Here is a 26854-nt window from a genome sequence, read left to right on the forward strand (position 1 = left end):
ATTAATATCCTTATCTAATTCCCTATCTATATTTGAGTGAGTATTTTTATTTAAAAATTGTTTCCATGAAGACGGGATGCCAAGAAAAATATGTTGTATTTTACTAATTTATAAACTATTTAAACCTTTTCTTTGAAATTCCTCATTAGATTTTATATTACCTTCCTTATCAACAATATGATGCAACTTATACACATTTTTGTTAAATAATCCCTCATCAAAAGGAACATGACCATCGATAAAAACAAATCTATTACTATAGATAATCTCATTCCTCCTAGAAACACTTTCCTTTAACAAAAATATTCTCGTAGCCATCCAAACATCCAACATGTCTCTATAAAATGCTGGTAACACTAATTCAGATATACCTACGGTTGCATTATTATAAAATATCAAAATTCCTCCAGCATCTTTAGTTAAATAATTAAAATATTGTTTCCATCCCATGTTTGCATCCCCCGTTAAAAGTCTCTTTACCCACATAATCCTCTGCACTAAAATAAATAAATGAAAGTCCGTTAATCTTAGTCCACCTCTACAATAATCCAAGAACATTACATTTCGCTTTATCTTATCATTTCCTTTCCACAAAAAGTCAAAAACCAGTTTATCCAAATCTGTAAATACCCAATTTGGTACTGGTGTCAGCGCCGATACATAAATCAATTTTGACAAAATAAATGTTTTTATCAATTGAATTTTCCCCATTAAAGTTAAATCTCTTTGTTTCCACCAAGACAACAACTTTTTTATTTTACTCAAAATTTCCTTATAATTTGTCCTTTCCTGAATTTCAACATCTAAAGAAAAATATATACCTAAAATCTTGACCATTTGTACTACTTTACCAAATGGAAGAGCAATATTTTTATTTTGAGAAGGGCCCAACAATAATATAAAAGTTTTTTCTTTATTAATTTTTAATCCAGAATTTCTAGCAAAATTTTCAAACAGTTCCCCCACCTTTTTAAATGAATTTGAGTCCCGAATAAAGAGAGTCATATCATCTGCATAAAGAATTTGTTTTACATGTACGTTATTAAAAGTAAATCCTTGAATTTCAGGGTCTTTATATATTGAACGAGCTAAAATTTCAATACAAAGTATAAACAAATATGCGGACAGGGGGTCCCCCTGTCTAACACCTCTCTTAATATCAAAGTACCCAGTAGATGAGCCCCCATTAAAGACACAACTTTGAGCATTATTATATATAGTCTCCACCCATCTACAAAATGATGGTCCAAAACCAAATGTAAACAAAACCTTCTGCAAAAAAGTATGTGAAACTGAATCGAAAGCCTTTTCAAAATCAATTATCATCATATATCCAGGTATTTCATTGACTGATGTATGATGAATTATATCATCTATCATTCTAATTGCTTCACCTATATTTCGATCCTTTAGATAACCCACCTGGTCGACAGAAATTAAATCATTTAAAACTTTTTTAATCCTTATAGAAAGCACTTTAGTCAAAATTTTGTAGTCTACATTCAATAAAGATATTGGTCTATAATTTTTTATAAATAAGGGATCTTTTCCTTCTTTATGAATCAAACTAATTCCCGTATTCATTCTTCGCCATCTTGCCAAGAGAGGGCAGCATGCAACAATAACCCAAAATGGTTGAGAATCGTAACGTTTAGGATAATGCAGGGAATAGAAGTTGGAGGAGTCAGAGAGTCACATACATACATAAGCTACACAGAGAGGATGAGAGAGAGAGAGAGAGAGAGAGTGAGAGAGAGAGAGAGAGAGAGAGAGAAGGAGAGAGAGAGAGAGAGAGAGAGAGAGAGGGGGGGGGGGGGTGCAGGCGCGGATCCAGGGGGTCCCCCCCCCCCCCCCCCCCCCCCCCCCCCCCCCCTGGAAGAAAAAAAAGACGGGCAAAAAAAAAATCTCTCTTTTTCCTATACCAAATGCCCTTTCCTGGCCTGAATCAATATTTCTCAATAGTTGTTCAAACCTTTCTGGGTACAATCAGTGAATTGAAATGGAAATTAAAAAAAGATAATCTTCTTCTCAAGATTCAAGATTTATTTCTTTCTTTCCACTTACATAATACATTAATGAACAATAACAACTTCATCGTCCACTAGAATAAATTCTTTAACAATAACAAAAAAGTTATAAAGACGTTGAAAATGTGGAAAAGAGGTCACAGTGGTCTATAAAAAAAAAAAGCACAGCTTGTTAAACACAGACCACCTTTACAGGAACAACAACAATTAAAGAAAAAAAAGAATTACTATACAGGGGGAGGGGCAGTGGCGGATCCAGGGAATGGCCCGGGCCCCCGCCCTTGAGAAAAAAAAATCATGTAAAAACACCTTTTTAGGGGGTTGGCCCCCCCCCCTCCCTGGCGCCCAAGGGGGGGGGGGGGGTGCAAATTTTAAAATTCCGAGGACCAAAAAGAAAAAAAAGGGCTCACTACCCCCCCCCCCCCCCCCTCTCCACTGAGCGACTTTTCGGGAATAAAAAAAAAATGAAAAAAAATAATGCTCACTTCTTCAGCTGTAATAACACAATGGCCAATCATTTTGCAGTTTCTCGATACAATTCTTTAGTATTAAACTGTACCCATAGAGATATATACTTGTAAGTAGTATATATCTCTATAACTGTACCATACTACATGTAGTTTACAAGTAGTTTACACACATAAAGATGAAAACACCATGCAACATAATTATAATATGCGCTTATTGTGCTAGCACCTCTAGCATCTGTTTTAATTGAAGGACTTTACCTGTTTTAATTAAAAGATTTTTCAAAGTACACCAGAATCTTTTTTGCACCTAGTATAAAACCATTTATACACCCCTTTTCAATATAATTTACCTTTTATGTTCACTAAAATGCACCTTTCTTGTACTTTAATTCTTTGTACACTTTCACAACAGAGCTATTTAAAATACATGATGAATATGAATAATGAAAACAATTGAAAACCTATCTAATGTCTGAATTCCTTATTTAAGACGTAGTGTATTTCACAATCTGATGTAATTAACGTTGTTGAATTATATTTAATTATGTCATATTATTTTCGTTCAACGTACTTACCTTGTTAGGCGCCTTGAGCATCTCTTGGGGTGGATATGTGCGCATTATAAATGTTGTTATTATTATTAGTAGTATTATTACGGGTATGAATACACACAAGGGCCAATAGGTATAGAGGTTTGCATCTGATTGAAGCCTGTATTGTTCTAACCCATAGAGGTACAGAGTTTTTGAAAGGTTTAAATGAGTCAGGATTTCGTCCTCAAATTGGCAACAACTGTATCTGTATTTCACTCCTATTTGATAAATGTATATCAAATGACCTACCGGTAATATAAAAAAATTTATACACTCCTTTTCATATGGCAAAATACTTCCTTTATGTTTACTCTATAGGCTTTAACCAATATTCTTGTACTTTCTTTGTACACTTTTAAAGAGAGCTTTTTCAAATACAATGATGAATACACACAAGGTCCAATAACTAGAGTTTAGGCCCCGGATTTATTTAGAGATGGGAGAGATGTAGGCTCGAGAATTAAGGAGCAAATCCCAAAATCCCGGAGAAAATGAGGGAGAAAAGAGGGGAAAGGAATAAATGAAAATAGGGACCCATGTCTAAGGATTTTTTTTTAATGAAAAGGGGACCAATGTCTAAGGATCTTTCCTGAAAAAGTCACCCTTCCGAGCAGCACATCCCCGTATACCTAATATACGTGAGTACCCCCCCCCCCCCATTTTCCGTTTTCTATTCTTTTGAGAAAAAATGTAAGAGCTGAGAGGGGGTATACCCCATTTGGTGACACCTTTCCCATGGCCCAAAAAAAATCCAAGATCGGTTGAACTTTTTTAGACCACTCCCCAGGACGTCGATCGATTACATGTATGTGCCCCCCTCCCCCCCCCCCCCAACATCAAACTCTGGCTACGACAAGAAGGGGGAGGGGAAGGGGGGGGGGGGGTGATGGGCGTGACCCGTCTTCTAACTTTGTGGAATTTAGCAAGTCTAATCACGTGTCGTACTTTGCCGATATGTAGACTAATATTTTTTAAATCTGGCAATATTTTATATGAAATAATAAGGAAAAAGTCAACCTTAATATTGAATAAATTAAAAATGATATTTTGTGTCAAATATTCACTTTTAAAATTAAATAATTAAATCAATTGAGATTGAGAATATATTAATCTGTAAGACGGCTACTTCGATATCTGATCGCGAAAACTAAATTTGTGGTTACGTACATGCATGATGACCGATGATCACAGCATCATCGTAACGGTATGTGGAACCGAAACCGGACATTTGATGAAATGTGGACATTTTAATAATGGATAATCTCTACTGGCTACCCATTTTTCTTCATTAACCAATTTTATTTAGTGGAATTTCGATTGTTGTGGACTTTAACAAAAGAGACATTTGCAAGTAGACGAAATAACAATATGAATTTCGAATCCATCTCGCGGCGTTTGCCGTTATTGGCCTCCGTATTATTGGGTAAGTTGCTCCAGCTGCGCCGCCACAAACTCCCCGATGAGCAAGGCCAAGGCGCCGTCGCTACTTCGTAGTTTTTGGGCTATGCGACCAGCGCGGCGCCAGGTTCTTCTCCTTCTTCTTCTTCTGTTGAAGTAGACCCTACAGGCCACCATGTTGTTTGTGTTTCTTCGTATTTTTTGTGCAGATATATATGTACAGTGATGTGGAAGACTATTTTTAAAACTAGTTGGACCTACATAGTCAATACATACATGTAGCATAGCTTCTTTTTCAAACAAGTTGTTGTCATATTGATCAAGTTGATACAGTCGTCCAAACCTGGAGCGCAATTTTTTAAGGAACATTAAATTATTACATCCATGACTCCTGTAGTCTGTACAATTTTACAAAATATAATAATGAGTAGACTAGGCCTAGAAAATTCAAAAACTACTAAAATTGTAAGAAAACTAACTTCATTTGATTTTGAGTGTAAAAATTAAATTATAGTGAGTTAACACTAATAACAGATGATTTATCCAAATGATAAATCCGTCAATTGTTACATAAATATCACCAATGGCAAGGCAAGTACTACTACTAGATTATTTCTAGATCTATCTTAATTATTATTAGATCTAGACTAGTACACTTTTCAGTAGGCCCTAGATCTAGATCTAAGTTCATTTCACATCTATTTTGATGTCTTCTCTTTTCAGGTCTTTGTCAATTTCAATTTGTTCATTACAAATGCATAGACAGCAAAAATTTGCCAATTACATGTTAATGTTTAAATTGTATTTTTGTATGTAGCATAGCATTTAAGAGAAGTATATAGAATGTAATTTTTCCCAAACAGCCCTGTTGTAGTACAGTTGTACATGTACTAGTTGTAGATCTACATGTAGATCTACATGTACATGTATGATGTAGATTTACAAAAATGTACCGGTATGTACTATGTAGGCCCTATCTGGATCTGAAAATAATTATGGCTCAACACTCTTCGTATAGTGAAAAAGGGCAGCCTGGGCCGGTGTGTGCATGACGTAACAATTGAAAATATGGTTTCACACGTTTATGTTTGGATTTTGAATGTTAAGTACATTGTGTATGGATGGTGATAAAGAATTCCAGTCTGTAATAAACTTGTAAGTGATTTCGGAAGGAATGATAATTTGAAGAAATCTTTCAACTAATTTTAATGTAAGAGACTCATTTTGTGATCTTCTAGTTAAAAGAGAAACGTTACAAGCAATCCTTCTCCTTTTAGAAATTGTACTCCATGCAAGATCTTTCAAGTTTCAACTGCAGTGGAAGTCACACTACTTTGTCTGCCGTAGTCACTGTTGACAAATTTGGCAGCCCTTCTTTGCACTACTTCAAGTTCAACTTGAGATATGAGGTCATTGGTATGGGGATCCAAGACTGATGAACAATGTAGTAGTACCAATGATGGTCTTTCCCTTCTGTTGAAATGGTTCTGTATATTACACAGATCTGCAAGCATCATTAAAGGTACTTTGTCCCTTTTGCAGCGAACCTCAAATTCTGAAGAACTTTGCAAAAATTATGAATATGTCAAGTATGTCCTTTCTGTGAAATTTAAACGTTAGCAGTGTCCTAATATTAAAATTATGCAGGGAAACCTGTTTACTTGTTAGACTTCACTGTCAGACACTATTGAGTGATACTCTTTTCACACTGGTTTTGCTTAACCCCGTACTTTGCTTAGCCCCGTACTATCTTTAACCTCGGGCTATTTTGTTTGGCTTTTCACACACGCTGTTTTTAGTCCCGTACTAGCGCCTATTCCGGAATAAGAAAATTCATGCTGTTCTCACTGCAATTCGTTAACCCCAGATATCCTGAATGTTATGATTGGACATACTTCGCATCTGGCCAGCTGCGATACGCTCCATTGCGTAGTACCGGACTATTTTTTGTTTCTGTTCTCATTCATTTGCTTGGCACCGCAATTGCAGGGTTAGCAGGAGTTAGCACCACAATTGCGGGGTTAGCCCTGCTATTTTGCAGGGTTAGTTAACCCCATACTATAGGTGGGGTTAGCCAACTTTAGCCCACTTTTGTAAAAGCCAGTCTGAACAGAAAGTGGAATAGGCTTAACCCCGTACTATACACCTGTAGGTGAGGCTAAGACCCTCCCTTAACCCCACCTATATTACGGGGTTACCGGTAAGCAAAATATTGCCAGTGTGAAAACAGTATGAGTGACTGACTGGCTTTTTTTCTTCTTTAGTAATAACATACATAAAATGAGCTGTAAAGGGTACATGAGCATTTGTCTACATCAATAACCCACTTCTTGTGATGGCCAAAATTAAACTGATTGAATCTTTGCGCAGCATAAAACGTATGGCCATTCGGTACAATGGTCTGAAAATCAAGACTATTACTTATTGGCTCTATAGCTCCTATTCGATTTGACAACTAATAGTCATTATTTTCCCACTTGAAGACATTTTCAAACCCCACCTTTTTTAGGGAAGTTCTAAATTATATTATCTTTCAAGTGCCGTTGGAATTTAACCTTTTCATTTTTTTGGCCTGCAAATGGGACATATGGTCAGGCAGATTGTTGATGTATACATGCTAAAAAGAGCACAGGGCAGAGTACCATGCCTTGTGGTACTCCGGATTTACATTCAATCCAGTCCTATCACCTATGACAGCCCTCTGCTTCCTACATTTATACAAATATGCATATGCTCCCTCATCTTTATTTTTGGTATTTTAGTCTTTTACTCTTTTAGAAGCTTTTAAAAATAGTTATTTTTACCACTCACTAATTTCTATCACAAAATAGTCTTTGTGGAATCGTAATTATGTTATGTACTGTATTTGCCTTAATTCCTTTTTTGCTCTGTTTTGGTCTTTTTGTTCTCCCCTATTTTAATTTTACTTCTGGTACACAACCATGTAAACTAGTAAGAAGTGTTTTAGAGCAGACTTACATGTACATGTACTGTGCATACATGTGTATGTACAAGGTAGTTACTGTAAAGTATATATATGTGCACCAAGAGGTATAACATAATAATAATAACAATAAAACAGTGCTTATAAAGTGCTTGCCACCAAAGTCTCTATTAAAGCGCTATACAAACAAAATACAATGACAAACAATTAAACTAGAAATTACAAATAAACCTACAAATTACAATACATGTGAAAAATACATCAATGTGAACGGAGTAAGTTATTAAATCATCAAAAACAATTTTAAGAACACCTCAGAGTCATGGATGTCAATGTTGATGTACTTGTATAAAGAGATATTTACAGACATGAACTTGAAACTTTTTCAGGTCAGCCTGTTCAATGTTTTTATAGAGTTTGTGGTTTTATAATTTTCACCAGTAGTCTGGTACTATGTTTTTGTAGCTTTCTGTGGAAGGCCGTCTTGCATGCTCCTTTTTGTTTTGTTGTACATCTACATGGAGTGGTATGTACATGTACAGCTGACGTACATGTAATAGATACCAATACTTGTGTTTGTTTTTGTGATTTTACCTTGAAAACTCCATGCAATTAAGCCCCTGGCTGCCATAAATAAATACCATTTCAAATTTTCAATTCAACTCAACTTCTTCCTTTTTTGAGTTACAGGGTACATGTACATGTACACCTGTATGTACCTGTATACATGTTTTGAGGTGACACATGAAACACACAGAAGTAGCCCCTGAAAGCAGAAAGGATGTCTAAACTCAAGCCGTGTTTAATAATCATGCTCAGTCATTACCAGCTTGCCTATTATTCTTTTCCCTTTACCTGTAACAGTGCCTATTATACTCTGCACATTCCATAGACTATTCATGCAAGGCTATGGCTTTATTGACTTTAGCAAAGGCCAAAAGGGGATTATGAACAAATAACCAAATCAAAATTGATTCCTGTGGCCTTAGCTGTGGGTAGCTGTTCTTTATACATATACAGTACAGTATGTCTTTCTTTGTGATAGCTGTTGTTTATACGGGCGTTATTGATTAGTTCAAAGTTTTGACTACATTGTTTATAAACAAATTCAAGTCATCTCTGTATTGATTACATTACAGGTATACCTGTAGGCCTAGATACATGTACCTTTAGGACTACTCGGTAGTGGGTAAATAAATACCAAAGTTAAAGGTAAAGACCAGTATTGGAAACGCCCCAATTTCAAAAAATGAAATGGAAGCTCTCATTACCAATCATGTGAAAGAATATGTTTTGACTAATACATAATGATAAAAAATTTGCCGGGAAACCGCCTACTAATTCATATATTTGGTAAATTTGTTTCTCTCATGGTCTGTGAGAGATATAGGGTAGTCCCATATACATCTTTCTGTGTATAGTGCTTGTAACTTTACGAAGAATGGGCCAAATTTCTTATCATTTTGATGATTCCAGAACCTTGCAGATGCTAGATGCTAGATGATAAACCTTTTCTGATCGATTCCACAACGTTTCTTTCACGATGCAATCGCATGACCATAACTGGTCTTTACCTTTAAACTTGTGAAGAGCTACATGTACATGTACTGATTGATGGTTTATGTGTTTGAAATTAAGAACAACTATTCTTTAATCAATCAGTCATAATTTGCAATAAAATTAAAGATTGGTTTGTATTCCAAAAACTTGTTGAGGAACAGTTTACTGTACTGAATGTGTATTCAGATTATTACTAAAGTTGCCCCCACCATCTATTTAGTTCACCCATTCTCTTTTTCCCTTCCTGAATGCTTCATAGATATTTATCCAAATTTACCGGGAGCACCGTTAAATGTTTATATTAAATTTTTCTCGAAAGCAGAAGTGTTTTAGGGGCTACATTTTCTAGTGCTTATACCACATCCACAGGGGCATTCAAATATATCAAAATTGTACAGAATCACTATCCACCCAATTTCAAAATTTCCCCAAACTTTGTATTACTTTTAATTCTTTCCATTTCCACAAATCAGACTAATACGCTACCAGTGACATTTACATATTTTTAATATCAAGGAATTGATTTTTTTTTAAAGAATTGATTTTTAAAAGCCAGTAGCCGCTCCTTCGATTTTGGAAAAAATCACAGTATCGGCTACATGTACACTGTATACCAGTAAATGTCAAGGATGGCCTAATTAAGATTCTTCCCTGCCTCTGGTCTAATTAAAATGTACATGTACAGATGTACATGTGCAATGTGGGACCTGGTACAGTATAAACTGCATTTCCATCATGGCATTGCTGGTACCGGTACATGAACAATGTACAGTATACTGGTCATATTGTGTTTCAATCATTAATCATGACTGCAAACTCATGGCTGACACCTGAATCTCCTGATTATACCGAAAGAAAATTAGTACAAATTAAATCATCATTAATTTGGTTTACTTTGCTTACTAATGCTATTCATATTTAAATTGTGATTTGTATGATTAAATTCGGTTTTTGTTTCTCATATTTGTGATATGGAGAATTGAGATCGTGATCAAACTTCACTGATAAGCAGTTGCTTATTTTTTTGCACCATGCCATATTAATTGTTTGTCTTGAACTAACATCATACAAACATGTACAGTGTACATCATACATGTAGGCCTACAGATACATTGCCTAGTATGCCTGTATGGCTAGTAACGATTACGAACATATTCACGTTTTGAGTACTTTCATAGAACACAACTTAAAGGTAAAGACCAGTATTGGAAACGCCCCAATTTCAAAAAATGAAATTGAAGCTCTCATTACCAATCATGTGAAAGAATATGTTTTGACTAATACATGATGATACAAAATTTGCCGGGAAACCGCCTACTAATTCATATATTTGGTAAATTTGTTTCTCTCATGGTCTGTGAGAGATATAGGGTAGTCCCATATACATATACATCTTTCTGTGTATAGTGCTTGTAACTTTACGAAGAATGGGCCAAATTTCTTATCATTTTGATGATTCCAGAACCTTGCAGATGCTAGATGCTAGATGATCAGCCTTTTCTGATCGATTCCACAACGTTTCCACAACGTTTCTTTCACAATGCAATCACATGACCATAACTGGTCTTTACCTTTAAATGACCTGGCATTTTGTTGAATCACCTCTGTAAAACATGAATACCGGTATACATGGTTACTGTACGTACAGAGGTCATATTGTGTTTCAATCATAAATTATGACTGCAAACTCTTGGCTTTAAATGGTTCCTGATTATACCGGAAGAAAATAGTGCTAATAAAATCATCATTAAATTTGTTTACCTTTGTTTACTATTCATATTTAGATTGTAGGATTACATTCAGTTTTTATTACTCATAAACATGGTGATATGGTGAGTTGAGATCTTGATCAAAGTTCACTGATAAGCAGGTGTTAATCTTTTTACGTCATAGGCTATAGCATTGTCTTTTCCTTTATGTCTTGACTTTAGAACATACTGTACATCGTAGGTCTACAAGTATGTACATTTACATGTACATGTAAAGCATGATGCAGCCTTTTCACACACAGCTAAAATTCATCGTATCTAGAGATGATTAGTATAAACGTGTTTAACTCAACAGTTTTAAACATGTTTATAGAAAATTTTCCCAGTGTGAACATCGTTTATACGATGTTGCAATAGATACGAAGTCGCGATTCATAGTTTCATACATGTACGCCCCTAAAAGCAGGCTGCAGATACGAAGTTCGTATCTAGAGAGCTTGACATCTTGTGTGTGAAAGGTTATTCGTGTTTAAACGTGTTTAAACTGGATGGAGAGTGCGCTTTGTTTGATATGACATGACCTTCAATGCGCAATGGCACTACTGCGCATTTTAAGAGCAGTTGTTAATCACGAAACGATTAACGATTGCACCAAAATTTCTGTGTGTGAGTGATGTCGTATGTACAGATGATTAGTTTAAAGCCCTTTAAACTAATCGTGTTTATAGAATTTTAGCTGTGTGTGAAAAGGCTGATGGAGGGATACAGATACATTGTACATGTAGTTTTTGCCTGCAGTGTATACATGTAGGTACATTTTCAATTCAATTTCTTGTGGGCCTACATAAAGTTTTTATTCATTCTGCATACAAATGTTAACATAGAAATTAGAAAGACTTGTATAAAGGTGTACTGTACGTACATGTATACAGCTAAAACTACATGTACATGTACATTGTACTTGTAGTGTAGCCTACACCCACAAACAAATCATATTTAATGCTTTACTTTTAGAGGTCACAAAAATGAATAACTTGCAAATTGGCCTTTTTTTTTTATCATCAACAACTTACCTGTGTACATGTGTATGCCTATAACATATTTTTGCCAAAACATGCTACCAGGTAGCCCAAATTTATGTATAGGTCACTTTAGGGTCAATATTCCACTCCCCCTGTCAAATGGCTGTCAAAAAATAGAGGGAAAATGGATGGAATTCCATAACCATTGACTGGAATAGGAATTTAATAGAAAGGTCAGTCAGGGTTAAGTTGCGGAACCTTGATTCAATTTAAGCTTTATGAGTCTGCTGCTTTTCTTTCTTTCTTTCTTTTGGATTGTAGGGGGAGAAAGAGAGAGAGAGAGAGAACAAGAGAGGGAGATTTATGTACTTGTTTGGAGAGAAAAAAATGTAGCCACGCACATTGTACCTTTTAAGCAATATTTACACGTACAATGTATATGTACAATGTACATGTACTTGATGATCCATTGCATTTAAGGCAAGTTCTAAAAAAAGGAAATCATAATGTAGAATTATGTACTGTACATGTAAAGATTGAAATGTTTGTTTTCTTAGAACTTCATGGAGTACAATGTACATGTATGATGAATAAACAGATATTCTTCTCGGACAAAAGAGACTTGATGAACCCTGGAAGAGATAGAATGAAGCATGTCCGTTGCCAAAGCAACATTGTTATTTTAAGACTTCATGAATTTTTGGAGTTTTCTTTTTATAGAGAACCCCCCTGAATGGTGGCAGTCATTTCCCAGGTTTCCCAAGAGGAGTCCATATTGCTTTTAATCTTTAATACAACTTAATATTTTGTTGTGAGTATTGCTTCATATGCCCCTGAAAAAAGGGCTCTTCAAATGCTCCCACATTTGAAAATGAAATATGATTTTTACCACCTAAAGGTTGTGAACCACACTTTTTTGCCACATGTTTGATCCCATCCATTATCCACATTTTTATGTACATTACATCTTACTTTTAAGAAGACTGGGTCAATTTTTCATATAATTTTGATGATTCCAAAACCTAACAGTATACACTAGTTTTTTCCCCATTGTAAACACATGACTAGAACTTGACTCTATCCCAAAGTATGTAGAAACCAATTATTGCATTAAAACACAGCTCAAGGATGCTAGAGCTTTGTAAATGTAGATCTCACTCCCCTGCTGAAATACTTCAAACTTGTTTCTAAAGAAGCCATCAAGGTAATCCTATTTGTCAAGTTTAATAACTTCCTGGACAATTTCCAAACGCTTCTGTTGTGCCGATTAATAACTTCCTCTACATGTATATTACATGGGTAATACAATCCGGGGTTTCCCCTCTTTCTCTCTCTCTCTCTCTCTCTGTCCAACTTTAATAAATGTCCTTACAAGAACATTGTATAGAGGTTTCTGATGTAATGTTCTGCATTTTGCTATTAAATAGAAAATCCATGTTACTATGGTAACAGTGAACTGTATAAATACCAGTCAGTACCAGGTGCACAACATGTACAATTGGTCTGTATATTATAATACGGACCTATTTATTTAGGATCATGACGGGGCTTTGCAGTCTCTCTCTCTCTCTCTATCTCTCTCTCAAACTTCCATGTCCTTTGAATATATTGTGTTTGAGGTGTCTGATGTAATGTTTTGCATTTTGCTAATAGAAAATCCATGTTACTATGGTACTAACGGTGAACTGTATAAATACCAGGTGCACAACATGTACAATTGGTCTGTATATTATATGGCCCTATTTATTTTAGGATCATGAGCTGGCTTTACAGTCTCTCTCTCTCTCTCTCTCTCAAACTTCCATGTCCTTACAAGTTGAATACCGGTAATGAAAATATTGTATTTACGGTGTCTGATGTAATGTTTTGCCTTTTGTTATTAATAGAAAATCCATGTTTCTATGGTAACAGTGTACTGTATAAATACCAATCAGTACCAGGTGCACGTCATGTACAATTGGCCTTTACATTCAATATTGATTTAGGATCAAGAGTAGACTAGAGTGGTTGTTTGTAATGTACATTTTAATGAGCAACCTTTATTTGAACAGTTCGAATGTCTCCATGGAACTACATGTACTGTACATACTGTACATTGTCATAGTACATGATTTTAGGCAAGGACTAATTTGAGTCTGGAGTCTGGACCCTCAACATTTTGAAGTTATAACATACAGCTCATGTACATACAGGCTGCAAAAAGTTAAATCCAGAACCCCTTCCAAAAAAATTTGTGAGGAGCCCTGATTTATGCCTACATGTACAGCAAATTCAAATTGAAATTGAAATTGATTGAATACAAAGAGTTAAACAAAATAAAAATGCCATTGCTCATTAAAAATCTTTCATAATTATTTTTGTAGTAACAGTGTTGACCAATTTTTCAAAAATGTACGACAACGGTTAATACATTTTACAAAACAATAATAATGTCCTTCTTTTATCAAAAGCAATCTTCATAAAAGTTAGATTTTTCATTTGTAGTTGATGTGGGAAAGATTAGTATCACTATGAACATGACTGACAAAGAAAGCGGACAAAATATACAGTTTCTCAGGTAGACAAAGGAACATCCCTTCACTGCTATTATGTAAAAATGTGTAGGACAGGTGTCACATGCATATTCACTTCTTTACATAATAGCAGTGAAGGGATGTTCCTTTGTCTACCTGAGGAACTGTAATTCTGTCCGCTTTCTTTGTCTGTCATGTTCATAGTGTATGTACTTGTCATTCAAATTTTGTGAAGAAAGTGTACCGGTATCTGTTTTTGGGCACACAAATGTGTAATTTTGAATATAGGCCTACTGTACACCTGTACATTACATTCTGCTTTGATAAATTACAAAAATGATAATTCATTTTTAACTACTGTACATGTTCCAAGATTTTTGCAAAGTAGACTTACTGTCTCATTTTCTAACACTGAATTCATAAAAGCTGAGTCACTACATTAAAGTGTCTTCTAAGCCTCAGTGATCAGAATTTTATCCGTGCAGGAATCAGCTCTCAGACAGGTATTACCGCAATACTCTATAGTACTGTATATTTGCAGATGACCTCGATATCATATTATACATTCCAGAATCCATACTCATTACAAAAACTTGGTGTGGGTTTCTCCACAAAATATAAATGATAATCTATTCTATACACTACTGTTCATGTACATCGTTAAAGCAATAACTGCTTTTTAGATGTACATTTAATAGGTAATTTAACTGACTTTAGGCGATTGTGCGCAAGGTGTCCTAAACAAGATACCTGTACATTTTTTTCCCCTCCATATTTCATCAAAAAATGAAAAATATTTTGATATTACATGTACTTTTAAGTATACATGTATAATGTACATACTGTACATGTACATGTATGTTAGTACCAAAAATACTGGTAATCATCAATCAATTGTAATGTCAATTTTAATTTTTTTTTTTTTTTTTTTTTTTTTTTTTTTTAAATGTGAAATAAAATAAAGAAATTTCATAAGCAAATTATCTGTTTTACAGTAATATGTCTTCTGGGTTTGTTGTACATTACATTACATGTACACTGTACAGTGTATGTGTCATTGTACTTTAATGTTTTGGGAAGTGATACTGTTGACTAAATATTTAGATGATATTGTAAGAGCGAGACAGACATTTCTGTGCTAAATAATGAAACACCCCACTGGATGTTAAAGGAGGAGATGATTATCTAGATCATCTACTTATTCTGCTATAGACAGATCATGCATGATGATACCTGTTTGACGAACAGATTCCTGTTAGGATAACATTCTGATCATCACGCCTCAGACAACATATTGGTCCTGTGAGTCAGCCAAACGGAGACAATATTTTTGGGGGTTTTAGTCCCATTCTCAACTTCTTTAAAGGGCAATCCCACCTTTCTAATACAATGTTCATGAATGTTTGAAAAGTAAAAGAAACATAATGGCGAAAGTTTGAAATAAGGAACAGTGATAAAAGTGTTATGATTGATTGGAAATATATGAAATCACTAAATCAAATCTCAAATACGCAATTTGGACAAAACCGACAATGAATCGTGACATGATGTGTCTTGCACAAAAATATCATTAATTTCTGTCTTTGGGTACTACTCAAAATATATTTAGCATATTTAAAATACATGTACCGTAATTAACGGTGTATAAACCGCCCTCGTGTATTTATTTATTTTTTTGGCCGACTTTGTCGGCAGCAAGCCAGGTCCGTGTTATAAAACCCACGCGGGAAGGCCTTTCCTTTAAGTGCAGGGTGCAGCTGAATGTGTAAGATCATTAATGTAAATTAAAAAACAGTAGGTACATTTAGGATAGAACCTTGTGGTACGCCCTGTAATAGAAGAAAATTGGAGGAATTATTATTATAAACTAGGTACATATTGAGATCTATCAGAAAGATTACTTTCAACCAAGCTGACAGAAAAATTTGAATTTTGTTCTAGTTTCCGAGGGGTGAGTCAACACACTGATTACTGTGCTTTGAGACATTGCCAGGCATAGCGCCAGATGGAGGGGCATAAATCAAAACTTTTTTTTTTTTTTTTTGGTGTACCGTGTATAAACTGCACCCCCGACTTTGAATTTTTTTCGGCGGCAAAAAGGTGCAGTTAATACACCGTTAATTACGGTACAGTACATGTACATGTAGGTCCTCTTTAAGAAAAGACTCTCCTGAGTCATACATTTTGAAAAATTCAAGTTAAAAAAATGTTCATATTGACAATGACATTTATACCGATTTACTGATTCAGCCAAACTTTTTGGTCGATTTCGTTCAAACTTTCCCCAGTTTGCTTCTCTGTTTTGGGGGACTTTTTTCCAGAGTAGTTGTCTATCAAGGTAAGTTTGGATTTTTTCTTTTAAGCGCATTCGAACATAAAATATGAAATCATTTCCTGGTCTGTTGAAACCTGGGTCAATATTTGCAAATTATTCAGTGATATTTTGTTTGCTTATGCATGACACAATGAAATGATTGTTAGTACAGAGGTACATGTATGCATACTGTGCCAAGTTCCTGACTAAATATTTCTGTTTTGGACCAAGCTTTTATTTGCTTTCAGTGATGATGAAAGAAGTTGACTGAACTTTGGTCATTTGGGTCTCGATTTGTCTTTCAATATTGCTATTTGAAAATGGATAAGAACATTTGTTGGTTGATTTTTATTGATTTTCTTCTTGTTTGGACTAATTTTTCAATGCCATTGCATTTAATGTATTGGTGAAAGAATGAAGCAGGATATGTGTCAGAAAGTTGGAATGTATTTTATTTTACCTCTTTTCATGAAATGATTGTAACATTATAATATACAGTACAGGTACATGTATTTTTGAGAGATAAAGTTAAATGTATACTCTTCAGAAATTATTGGATCAATCTAAAGATTTGTAGAGATGGAACTAGAACTGACCTTTCCCAACTTACATTTACATACTGTACATGTACACATACATTTGCAATGATCCTTTATACAACATTCTTATCCCATGTGTATGCCCCCTTTTGTAATACAATGATCTACATGTATTTATGTTTCTTTGTACACATTTTGTTAATGTTTACTTTAGTGTACAAATGAGCTGTAACTTACATCGTTCCTGTTTTCACGAAGTGACGGTAATGAGGAAAATCTGCACGCAAATTGTATGAGATTATCATTCACTACCGTCACTTTGTGAAAATTGGGACGATATGTAGCTTCTTCAAATTACCAGAATTCATCATACAAAATTCTTTTATAACCATTTATTTTTCCCTGTTCTGAATATCGTATAAAGAAATGTAAAATAACGAAACGTTGTATGTAGACTTGTTTGATAAAGATTAAGAATCAGGGTTTCATTCTAGTCTGAAGTTTGTATCATAAGAAAAGTGTATGACTGGGAGGGGCTTTCTGTAAGCATGCACTGTTGATTGGACAGCTGTCACTGTCCGTGGACCTCTTCAAATTTAATTTCTTTGAAGATGTTTCTACCAACGTTTTTTCTATTATGAATGCTCCTTTTGCTCCTCTATGATTATTTTTATTATTATACTACTTTTCCTTTATAAAGAAGTCTGAACAGTCCTTTTTATCTCCAGAGTTGACTGGGTTCAGGAACTTCAGGGGACAGTTTCAGGCATGCATTTTTTCCTTGTCAGGAAAATTATCACGTTTCTCAAGATATGTAGCCTCGAGGGTTTATGGCAAATTAGGGAAGGGTCAGCACTTTGACCTTAAATGACCTCACATGCTGCAATCACTGGCATGTTCTTTATCTGAGTGAGTGAATGTATTTGAACTCCAATCTTTCTTTGTAGAAGTAATATTTGAAGCTCATACAGTGTATTTGGAATATACATGTACTGTACATGTAGTTTAGCGACATGGAACCTCTTACATCAAGAGCAAAACATGATTTGGCTGATTGGTATGCCTTTTAATAAAGGAAACCTCACCCCAAGAAATAACTTTACTTATTCTGAGAGATTTATTATATTCTTGACCATTAACCTACAAGATTCCCCACCAAAGCGCAAATAAGTAGGTGCTCTTTTGGGGTGAAGGTTTCCCATAAATAGAAATAGATTCGTCAACTGCTATATTTTAGTATTTTAAAATGAATTAGTAACAATTGTTCCCCTGTTTAACATGTATGTATTTTTCATCAAATAATAATCTTCTCAGCTATGATTTTTCCTTATTGGAAAAAGTAAAGGTTTTGTTTAATTGATTTTAAAAGTCTTCATTTATATACTAGTATCTCATTTGCATTTTTGTAAGGAATATTGTACATCAAAGGGCAGGAATACTGTACATCTAATTTTTCAGAATACCTACACTGATTCTTTGAGGTGAAGTTTCTGAAGGGTTAATTCCCTTGTACTATAGACCCAACAACTGTAAATAATGACCCCACAACTACCTGACATTTTCAATAATTTATTTCAGTAGGCCCGTCTTCACTATCTCGAGATTGCCAAATATCCAGCTATTTGAACTATCCCGATCGAAACTATCCAGCTAATTTGCGCTAAGCGGTATAGATCGCATGTGCGCGCGATAGTACAACTATAATAAACACGGAAAACCGGAAATCGTTGTGCATGATGGGATCGGGATATTTGACTCCGTACTTCGTTCTAATGAAGACGGTCGCAAACTATCCCGCTAGTTGGGAAATAGTGGGATATTTTGCAAACTAGACCGAGATATCTTGGAATATTATCCCGACCAACTATCCAGCTAATTTGCTACATGTACTTCGTTCTAATGAAGACGCAAATTAGCTGGATAGTTTGCGATCGGGATAGCTCAAATAGCTGGATATTTGGCAATCTCGAGATAGTGAAGACAGGCCTAGTGTGTCACAATCTGAAAGGAATGTCTTGATGTTTGCAAGGCCTGTGATGAAAGACTTTGTGTCAAATGGAATGAAAAGCTTTTTGACGGTGGCAGGGAGTTATAATAACTCTGCAGTATAGTTGTGTTGTGTAGTAGTTGTGAATTACAATAGGATAATTGTTGACTAGTTTGGCACTCAAACTGGAGGTTGAAGCTGTACTGTGTACAGACACGGCCTCTTGAATTTAACAAATCCCTTTCAGCAGAGGTCTAGACCTATAAACACCACCAACAAAAGGAAATAAATAAATACTGGTAAAATAGATATAGATTAAAGTCACATAGAAGTCAGCTCTCATGGGGAATTCTACACTGTTCGGGTGTTTACCAAAATAACAGGTATTGTCAATCACCAGGGTTAGCCTTGAGTTTTATGACCATTACCTTATATAATGTTTTGCTTTTCCTTCGCCCGAATAATCTCCGAGCAAGCTCCGAGAGACTAGGGGGTAATTCTTGACGGGCCAACGGGTTTGCTGTGTGCAGATTTGTACTCCCATTAATGGTATTTCCACCAAGTCTGGTGTCAGCGAATTATAGCCTTCTGCACATGGAAACTGACTACCCACTCCCTTTAAATGTACATATTTAGAATGTGTTTGTTGTTACATGTAAGGCATCTACATGTAGAATGTCTGCAGCTAAAGGTGTTTGCAGTTTCAGGTCTCATAAGTTACATACACATGTACATGTACATGTAGATCAGATAGAAAATGCTTAAATAATAGAGACCTGTCCCTACTTACAGAATGCAGTTCAAGACTGCTTAAATTTCCCAACTCTTCCTTCAACTTTACGTCCAAATGTACCTGTGTATTCGATACCAATGTTTACTAGCATAGCCTCCTACAGGCAATGCTCAAATTCCATTTTGTTTCCTCCTTATAGTCGCACCCTCTTGTAAAATGACCCCATGATTGTCGTTGCATGACTGGATGCAGGGTCGTTCTCGGGGGTACAAGATCATGGGTTGAATTTTACCCCTCCTGGCACATTTTTTTGCCCCTTGTTTTAAATCGGGTGTCAGGTTTTGGAGGATTTGCATGGCCAAGTTTCTCTGAAATGTCTGAAATTGTCTGATTTTTAAAAAAAAAGTTGAATCTTTGAACTTTTTAAAAGAATTGTATGATAATAATATTAAGTTACTCCCAAATTCTTCCCACATAATATACTGTACTTGGTGCAGAGGAAATTACCATGGGGTCTGCAAAGGTCTGATAGGGGATAAACACATAGGCCACATCTATAGTGTTAAAGATGAAGTTGAGTTATGGTCATGCAATCGCATTGTGAAAGAAACGGTGTGGAATCGACCAGAAAAGGTTGATCATCTAGCATATAAGATTTTGTGTGTATTGCAAGGTTCTGGAATCATCAAAATGATAAGAAATTTCGCCAAGTCTTGGTTGAGTTACAAACACTGTACACAGAAAGATGTATATGGGACTACACGAACACGTGGCGCAAAAATCCTACCCCCGAGTTTTACGATGTTACATGACATATTTAGAATATAAAGGCATTTGAAGAGCCATACTTTTCAGGGAACATGTCTTATCTGATGTTCTTCCACAATTGCATAATAAGAATGATAACGCTCACAAATTATTGTTCACCTCTTCCCAGAACTCAACCTTCTCTTTAACTACATTGTAATCATACATGTATTTTGTAAAGAATATAATGCCCTTCTGGCTCTCAGCAGACGATATAATGTACATGTTTGTTTACTGACAGATGGTCTTTAATAGCACTTGAAATATATGGATAAAATCCACAATCATGTCTTTTAAAAAAGATACCAGTATTTGGAAAAGGTAATCCCAAACCCGAATGATGTTGACATTTACATGTGTACAGTACAGGTACATGTATTTCCACCTGTGTACGGCAAGTACCAGTACCAAATATTACCAATGCAATATATATTCCAAATCATACAATTATTTTGGCTCCATTGTATGTGCAGAATTTGCAGGATGTGCAGAATTTGCAGGATTTTAATTAAGTGGCCCATTGTGTACAAAAGTGATTCATTCATACAAGGGTTACACCCAACTTGTTATTTATCAATATTCAACCTGTCTGTTCGATGTTGATTGTTTGCTCTGTTGACAGTAGAATCGTATCGGAGTGTTGTGTTTTTGTTTGTATTTATACATACAGGGTGTATGGGTTTATTCAAATGAAAACAGCAGCACCATACCGTAAATATACAGTTGACAATTAAATTATTCATGATTCATACCCTTACCAAGTTTTGTACATATTTACCGGTATTGTACAGTGTACAGGGTATGTTAAATATTGATTTGTCCAGATTTATGTTTGATGAGAAGGTGACAAGCTTACATCTAAAAGTATTCAACAAAGGTCCTTATTCAACCAGCCCATCTTTCGTTCTTGAGTTACAAAATTCACAAAAAACATCAAATTTACAAGGGGTACATACATGTATGTATGTTTTACCTCAAATATGGGCAAACCGGTATACATGTACATACATGGCACAAAGCAGTCTATTGGCTGAATGGAATTTATGGAACACAGAATAATCATTACTGTACATTCAGATTTGACAGCTAATCATTTATAAAGTACATGTATATATAGATTGGTACATTTATACATGTAATGTACATGCTGTCTGAAGCAGTTAATGAATTATGTTCATGGAGGATATGTACATGTACATGTACCGGTATGCACTATGTAAATGTGTACATGTATGAAATAAACTAAAGACATATACATGTACATGAAGTATTTCCCCACATACACTTGGGACCCATTTCACAAAGCCTTTTTTCTATCACAAATGACAAAAATCAGTGACAAATCTGCTGATAACCACTCAGAAATCTGCTGATAACCACTCAGAAGCAAGGATTTCACTAGCTTACATGTATAACAAGAGCTGTCATTTGTCACTGATGACAAGTTTTGTGAAATGGGGCCTTGGGCTCCACACTACTTTTTTTGGGGAAGGGAATCCGGATTTAGAGTGTAGGTTTTTAGAGTCTCTATGTACTTTTTTTTGTAGATGTATGTAAACAAAAAAGTTTTAAATTATGGGGTCCAGACCAAAGTGTTGGGGATTCGTTAGTGTCGATCCCTGCATACATGTACATGTAAAAATGTCTACTTTGAAAGTACTTTCCTAAATTCGTTGAATTTATTCACACTAGTATAAAGTGTCCATGCACACATAAAGTGTACATGTACAAGCCACACTTTCTCAACCTTGACAGTTGTTTGTCAAAGTGACAGTCAAACGAAATATAAGGATGTGTGTTTTGTTTGTACGAGGGTGCAATTTATTATTTCAATAGCATACACGTACATACCATCATGTTATTTTCTTTTTTACTCTAGCATTTGAATATGACCATAATTCCTCTCAGGTTCCCTAAGAAAGTTCCTCTTGACTACATACATTTATGTAATGTGTACAATATGTACATGTATGTACACATGTACATGTATGTAGTTATTTGTGTAAGATGTTCATGAGTCCACTTGTCGGCTTTAGAAACGATATTTTGACTGTAAAATCTTTACATATATTTTGTTTGTCTTTATTCTCATCTATACCATAGGGCTGGTGCTTCATACAGTCCTATCACAGACTGAAGGACCACAGAACCTAGTCTTCTTCAACGGCACAGCGACCGTCGAAACCAACACAATATTTTCTGCTCAAGGACAGATAACATTACAATTCAGGACTTGCACTGGCGGCGAGCTTTTCTCGCAGACTAACGGTGATCAGACAATCGCAGTGAGCATAAATGAAACGGGCTCCATCCGCATCCGCTGGAACAGTGGTTCGGGCGTGATGGAGACTGCCGTAGGTGAAGGGTTCAACGACAACCTCTGGACGATCGTTGATTTTGTGTATGTTGGGGAGTCTGTGGTGCTGAGGGTGCGGGATGAGGCCATCGAGCTGGCGACGTTCATCAAGAACCCAACGCTTCTGGATCTGGCTTTGTCTCCGGTGATGGTCCTTGGGACAGGCTTTACAGGATGCATGGAGGAGATAGTGGGGATCGATTTTGCCAACGCAGTGTCCTGGTCGAACGCGAGATGGGGAGTCTGCCCTCTTGATCAAGACATCGGATGTGGTAAGTGCCAGAGTACCAGTTTACCAGGTACTGATAGAATAAAAACCAAATGGACAAATTCAAAATTGTACAGTAGGTCTACGGTTGCACCATGTGAGAGGGGGGGGGGGGGGGGAGGGGGGAGGGGGGAGGATTGGGAGGATTGGGGAGTCCTGAAAAGAACTGTCGGTAATCTTTCTTTCTTGAGTGTGTGTGAATTCCGGAAAAAGACTAGGTATCTTTCTTGAGCTTACAGTTCTAAGGAGAACTATAGCTTTTGGTTAGAGAGAATGGGTAGTAGGAGTGGCTCGACAGTTCAAACAGGTTGACTATCCATCGTCAGGAGACAAAAATTGTGTTAACCATCACCAAATTTGCAGCAAGAAAATTTTACAGATTGACCCCCCCAAAAAATATTTGGGGTTAAAAAAAAATAAGGAAGTTTTGTGCCCCCCCCCCCAAAAAAAAAACACCTACCATACTGTACAACACTCTCCATTGCCCTTTCTGCTGCACGCCTGGATGTCTCCCCTAAGTGGGCTGGGACAATAAAACGGTACTGGTATATCAGCCTCCCCAATGAAAAAAATGGTATATGAATGTGCAGCGTTTGACTTATAATAGAATGAAATATTTGCTTCCAATCTTTGAAGGACCTCAAGACCCTTGTGCCAGTCAGCCATGTCTAAACAATGGTGTATGCAGCAGTGATGGTATCGGATTCACCTGCCAGTGCACTTCAAGATTCAACGGCACCACATGTGAAAATGATCTAGGTAAGTCACCATGCTGTCCAAAGAACCTCGCGTACATGTAACTAGAGGTACCTGCTGAATCCGAATGAATGACTGGTGGTGGTACAGTGCTTGCTGAGGATTAGCAGACACATACCTGACTCAGTCACTGTGTAAGGTACATTGCATGAACTGTCCGGTCTGGAGACTTCATTAACTGACATGGACACCCTGTACTATTTCTCCAGATATTCTTGACCATTGGTGTGGGCAAGTCCAAGGTATTTGGTCATGTGGTGTTCCGTGCATCACCAAGTATTGTAGAGTTCTGAACATAAATTGACTATAAGGCCTAAAACAAAAACTTGTTGTATTGCCCTTTTGGTGCCAAAACATGGGTCGGTCGGTCGGAAATACAAAAGAGATTATTGGGAGAAGAGGCCATGAAATGAAGATTAGCAAATCCTGTTTAAGGTTTCCTTTTATTAGAGGCATTGCTTTCACTCTTCTCGTAGGTGAACTTTGCAGCAACCCATCATTCGCTCTGGACTGCGTCAACGGTGCCTGCATGGAGGATGGGGAGTCCAACACCACCTTCTGCAGGTGCAACCCGGGGTACGGAGGACTGGCATGTAACACCAGCTCCACCCTGTGCGACAGTAACCCCTGTGGTGACAGCGGCGAGTGCCAGACCAACGCCGCTGTTGATGGAATCATATGCCATTGTTCAGCAGGTAGGCAATCCAACATTTCCTCAGGGGACATATCGTCGGCCGGCTGGCAGAAGGGCGTCAGCACGCAAGCGACTCAAAAACAAATTTTCAGATTATTCGCATTTAAAGATTTGTTTTATATTTAAACTGCTTTCCGTCCCGAAAATTGGTTTAAAACTTAAAAGACTGATAGAAATGTTATAGTAGAACACAACCACAATTTCTTTTGCGGAAATAAGTCAGTTTTATAAAAGCTTGAGGCGATTTAGTGCTAACGCCCCTCTGCTTAACGTTTCATTTTTTACCTGAAATTTGAGCAAACGCCCTTCTGCCAGCCAGGCGACGATTTGCTCCAGGCTCTGTTTCAATGAAAGTATAGGGGTAGCAGACCTCCCAACCCTCCTGATATTGGCGGAATATTTCAATTTTTACTTTATTTCAGCCTTTCTGATTTCGCCCTTCAAATTTCTGCCAAATCGTAATTTGTATATGCCTATATTAGCAACTTGAAAAACTTGAGGGAGCACAATTTATTTGACTGACATAAAATTATCTATGGAAACTGGGTACCAAAGACACGACAAGATGAAAATTATTTATCGGTAGAGTAAAAAAATTGTCTACCAATCTTTGACAATGTTAGAACTGAAATATATGAATGTCATCTGTTGCTATTTATACTTTTATTTAAATGAACAAATGATATTATAAAGTATCTTTTCTTTGACATCCTTATCTCCTGTTTGTGTATTGTGATTAGGTTATGCAGGCACTCTGTGTACCTTAGAAATCAATGACTGTGAGGTGAATCCATGCTTGAACGGAGGAACCTGCCAGGACGGCATCAACTCCTTCACATGTGATTGCACCGGTACAGGTTACTCAGGAACCCGCTGCGAAACCAACGAAAACGAGTGCCAGAACAGCCCTTGCCAGAACGGAGCAGGCTGCTCCGACACCAATGGTGGGTACTACTGCACCTGCACGGCGGGGAACATCGGGCCCAACTGCGCCGACAACCTCTGCTCGTTGACTCCATGCGAGAACGGTGCCACATGCTCTGTCAACGAAGGGAATATCACTTGCACGTGTGCTGGAGGCTTCGAGGGGGATCGCTGCCAAACGGACATTGACGAATGCACTTCGCAGCCATGCCAAAACACCGGCATATGTCAAGATAAGCTCAATGGGTTTGAGTGTTTCTGCCCTCAGGGCTACATTGGGACTACGTGCGAGACAGAGTTAGATGAGTGCGGTCAGCAGGATGTCAATTCATGTCTGAACGGCGCAACTTGCATGGATCTACCCGTAGGCCACTCTTGTACTTGCGTTCCGGGCTTCACCGATGCCGCCTGCGGGACAAATATTGACGAGTGTGCGAGTTCTCCGTGCTCCAACAACGCTACTTGTGTGGACGAGGTCAACCAATTCAGATGCGAGTGTGCACCAGGCTTCAGCGGGATCAAGTGCGAGATCAACATCGACGAGTGTGCATCGAACCCTTGCCAAAATGGTGGAGTGTGCACGGACGAAGTGAATGGGTGAGAAAACTACTTTTAAACCAACTATACAGAATTCAATGGTTTATATTTACTTTGTGGTGTTTAGCAATATTCTGTACGAAACCATTCCTTAACTCTTCTTACTAAGGCTTAAAAGCAAAGCATAGTTTGGGCAAAGATTTTCATTAAGCCTTGTAGTATTAAAGAATCTTTTACTCAAATTAGAGCATGCAGATGCCACATGTACCAAATACCTATTACACCGAGTCATCAGTCATCATAGAATAGGCAAACACTTTTTGTAGAAAGTTGTGTCTCTGCATATTGCTCAAACAAAAAGTTTATCAATATTGAATTAGCTTAACTTCTACAAAAAAGGGCTCCTTAGAACCGCAAATTAAGTTAAAATTACGCAGCAAATGTGCTCTAAATAAACATTGGAAAAAAATCCAAACTATGCCTTGCTTTTAAGCTATATATGTTATGTATGTGGGGTTGCATGTGGGTATTTCTACTTGGTGTTCTGGGAATTCATATCTTTTCATTTACTGAGGGCTATTTCTCAAGCATTACACCAGATTCATCTTTTTTTGGTACTACACCTCCTTAATGAATATATTTTCCACATGTATATGGATACATGTGGAAAATATATTCATTAAATATTCATCTTAATCTGTAT

At 36.6% G+C, this 26854-nt stretch overlaps 1 protein-coding gene across 1 annotated transcript in view; it reads left to right on the forward strand.

The window, feature by feature from the left end:
- The first annotated feature begins 4269 nt into the window (after positions 1 to 4269).
- The window catches only part of LOC115929304 (protein crumbs-like), a 31094-nt gene continuing 8509 nt past the window's right edge, over positions 4270 to 26854 (forward strand). Inside the window, exons 1-5 of the mRNA XM_030998027.1 lie at positions 4270 to 4513; positions 22720 to 23244; positions 23877 to 23999; positions 24473 to 24691; positions 25431 to 26211. Of these exons, the coding sequence (XP_030853887.1) occupies positions 4459 to 4513; positions 22720 to 23244; positions 23877 to 23999; positions 24473 to 24691; positions 25431 to 26211 (1703 nt within the window). The 5' untranslated portion in view covers positions 4270 to 4458. The remainder of the gene's footprint in view (positions 4514 to 22719; positions 23245 to 23876; positions 24000 to 24472; positions 24692 to 25430; positions 26212 to 26854) is intronic.

The sequence above is a fragment of the Strongylocentrotus purpuratus genome, unplaced genomic scaffold (genome assembly GCF_000002235.5).
Source record: "Strongylocentrotus purpuratus isolate Spur 01 unplaced genomic scaffold, Spur_5.0 spur5_scaffold_4, whole genome shotgun sequence".
Taxonomy (NCBI): Eukaryota; Metazoa; Echinodermata; class Echinoidea; order Camarodonta; family Strongylocentrotidae; genus Strongylocentrotus; species Strongylocentrotus purpuratus.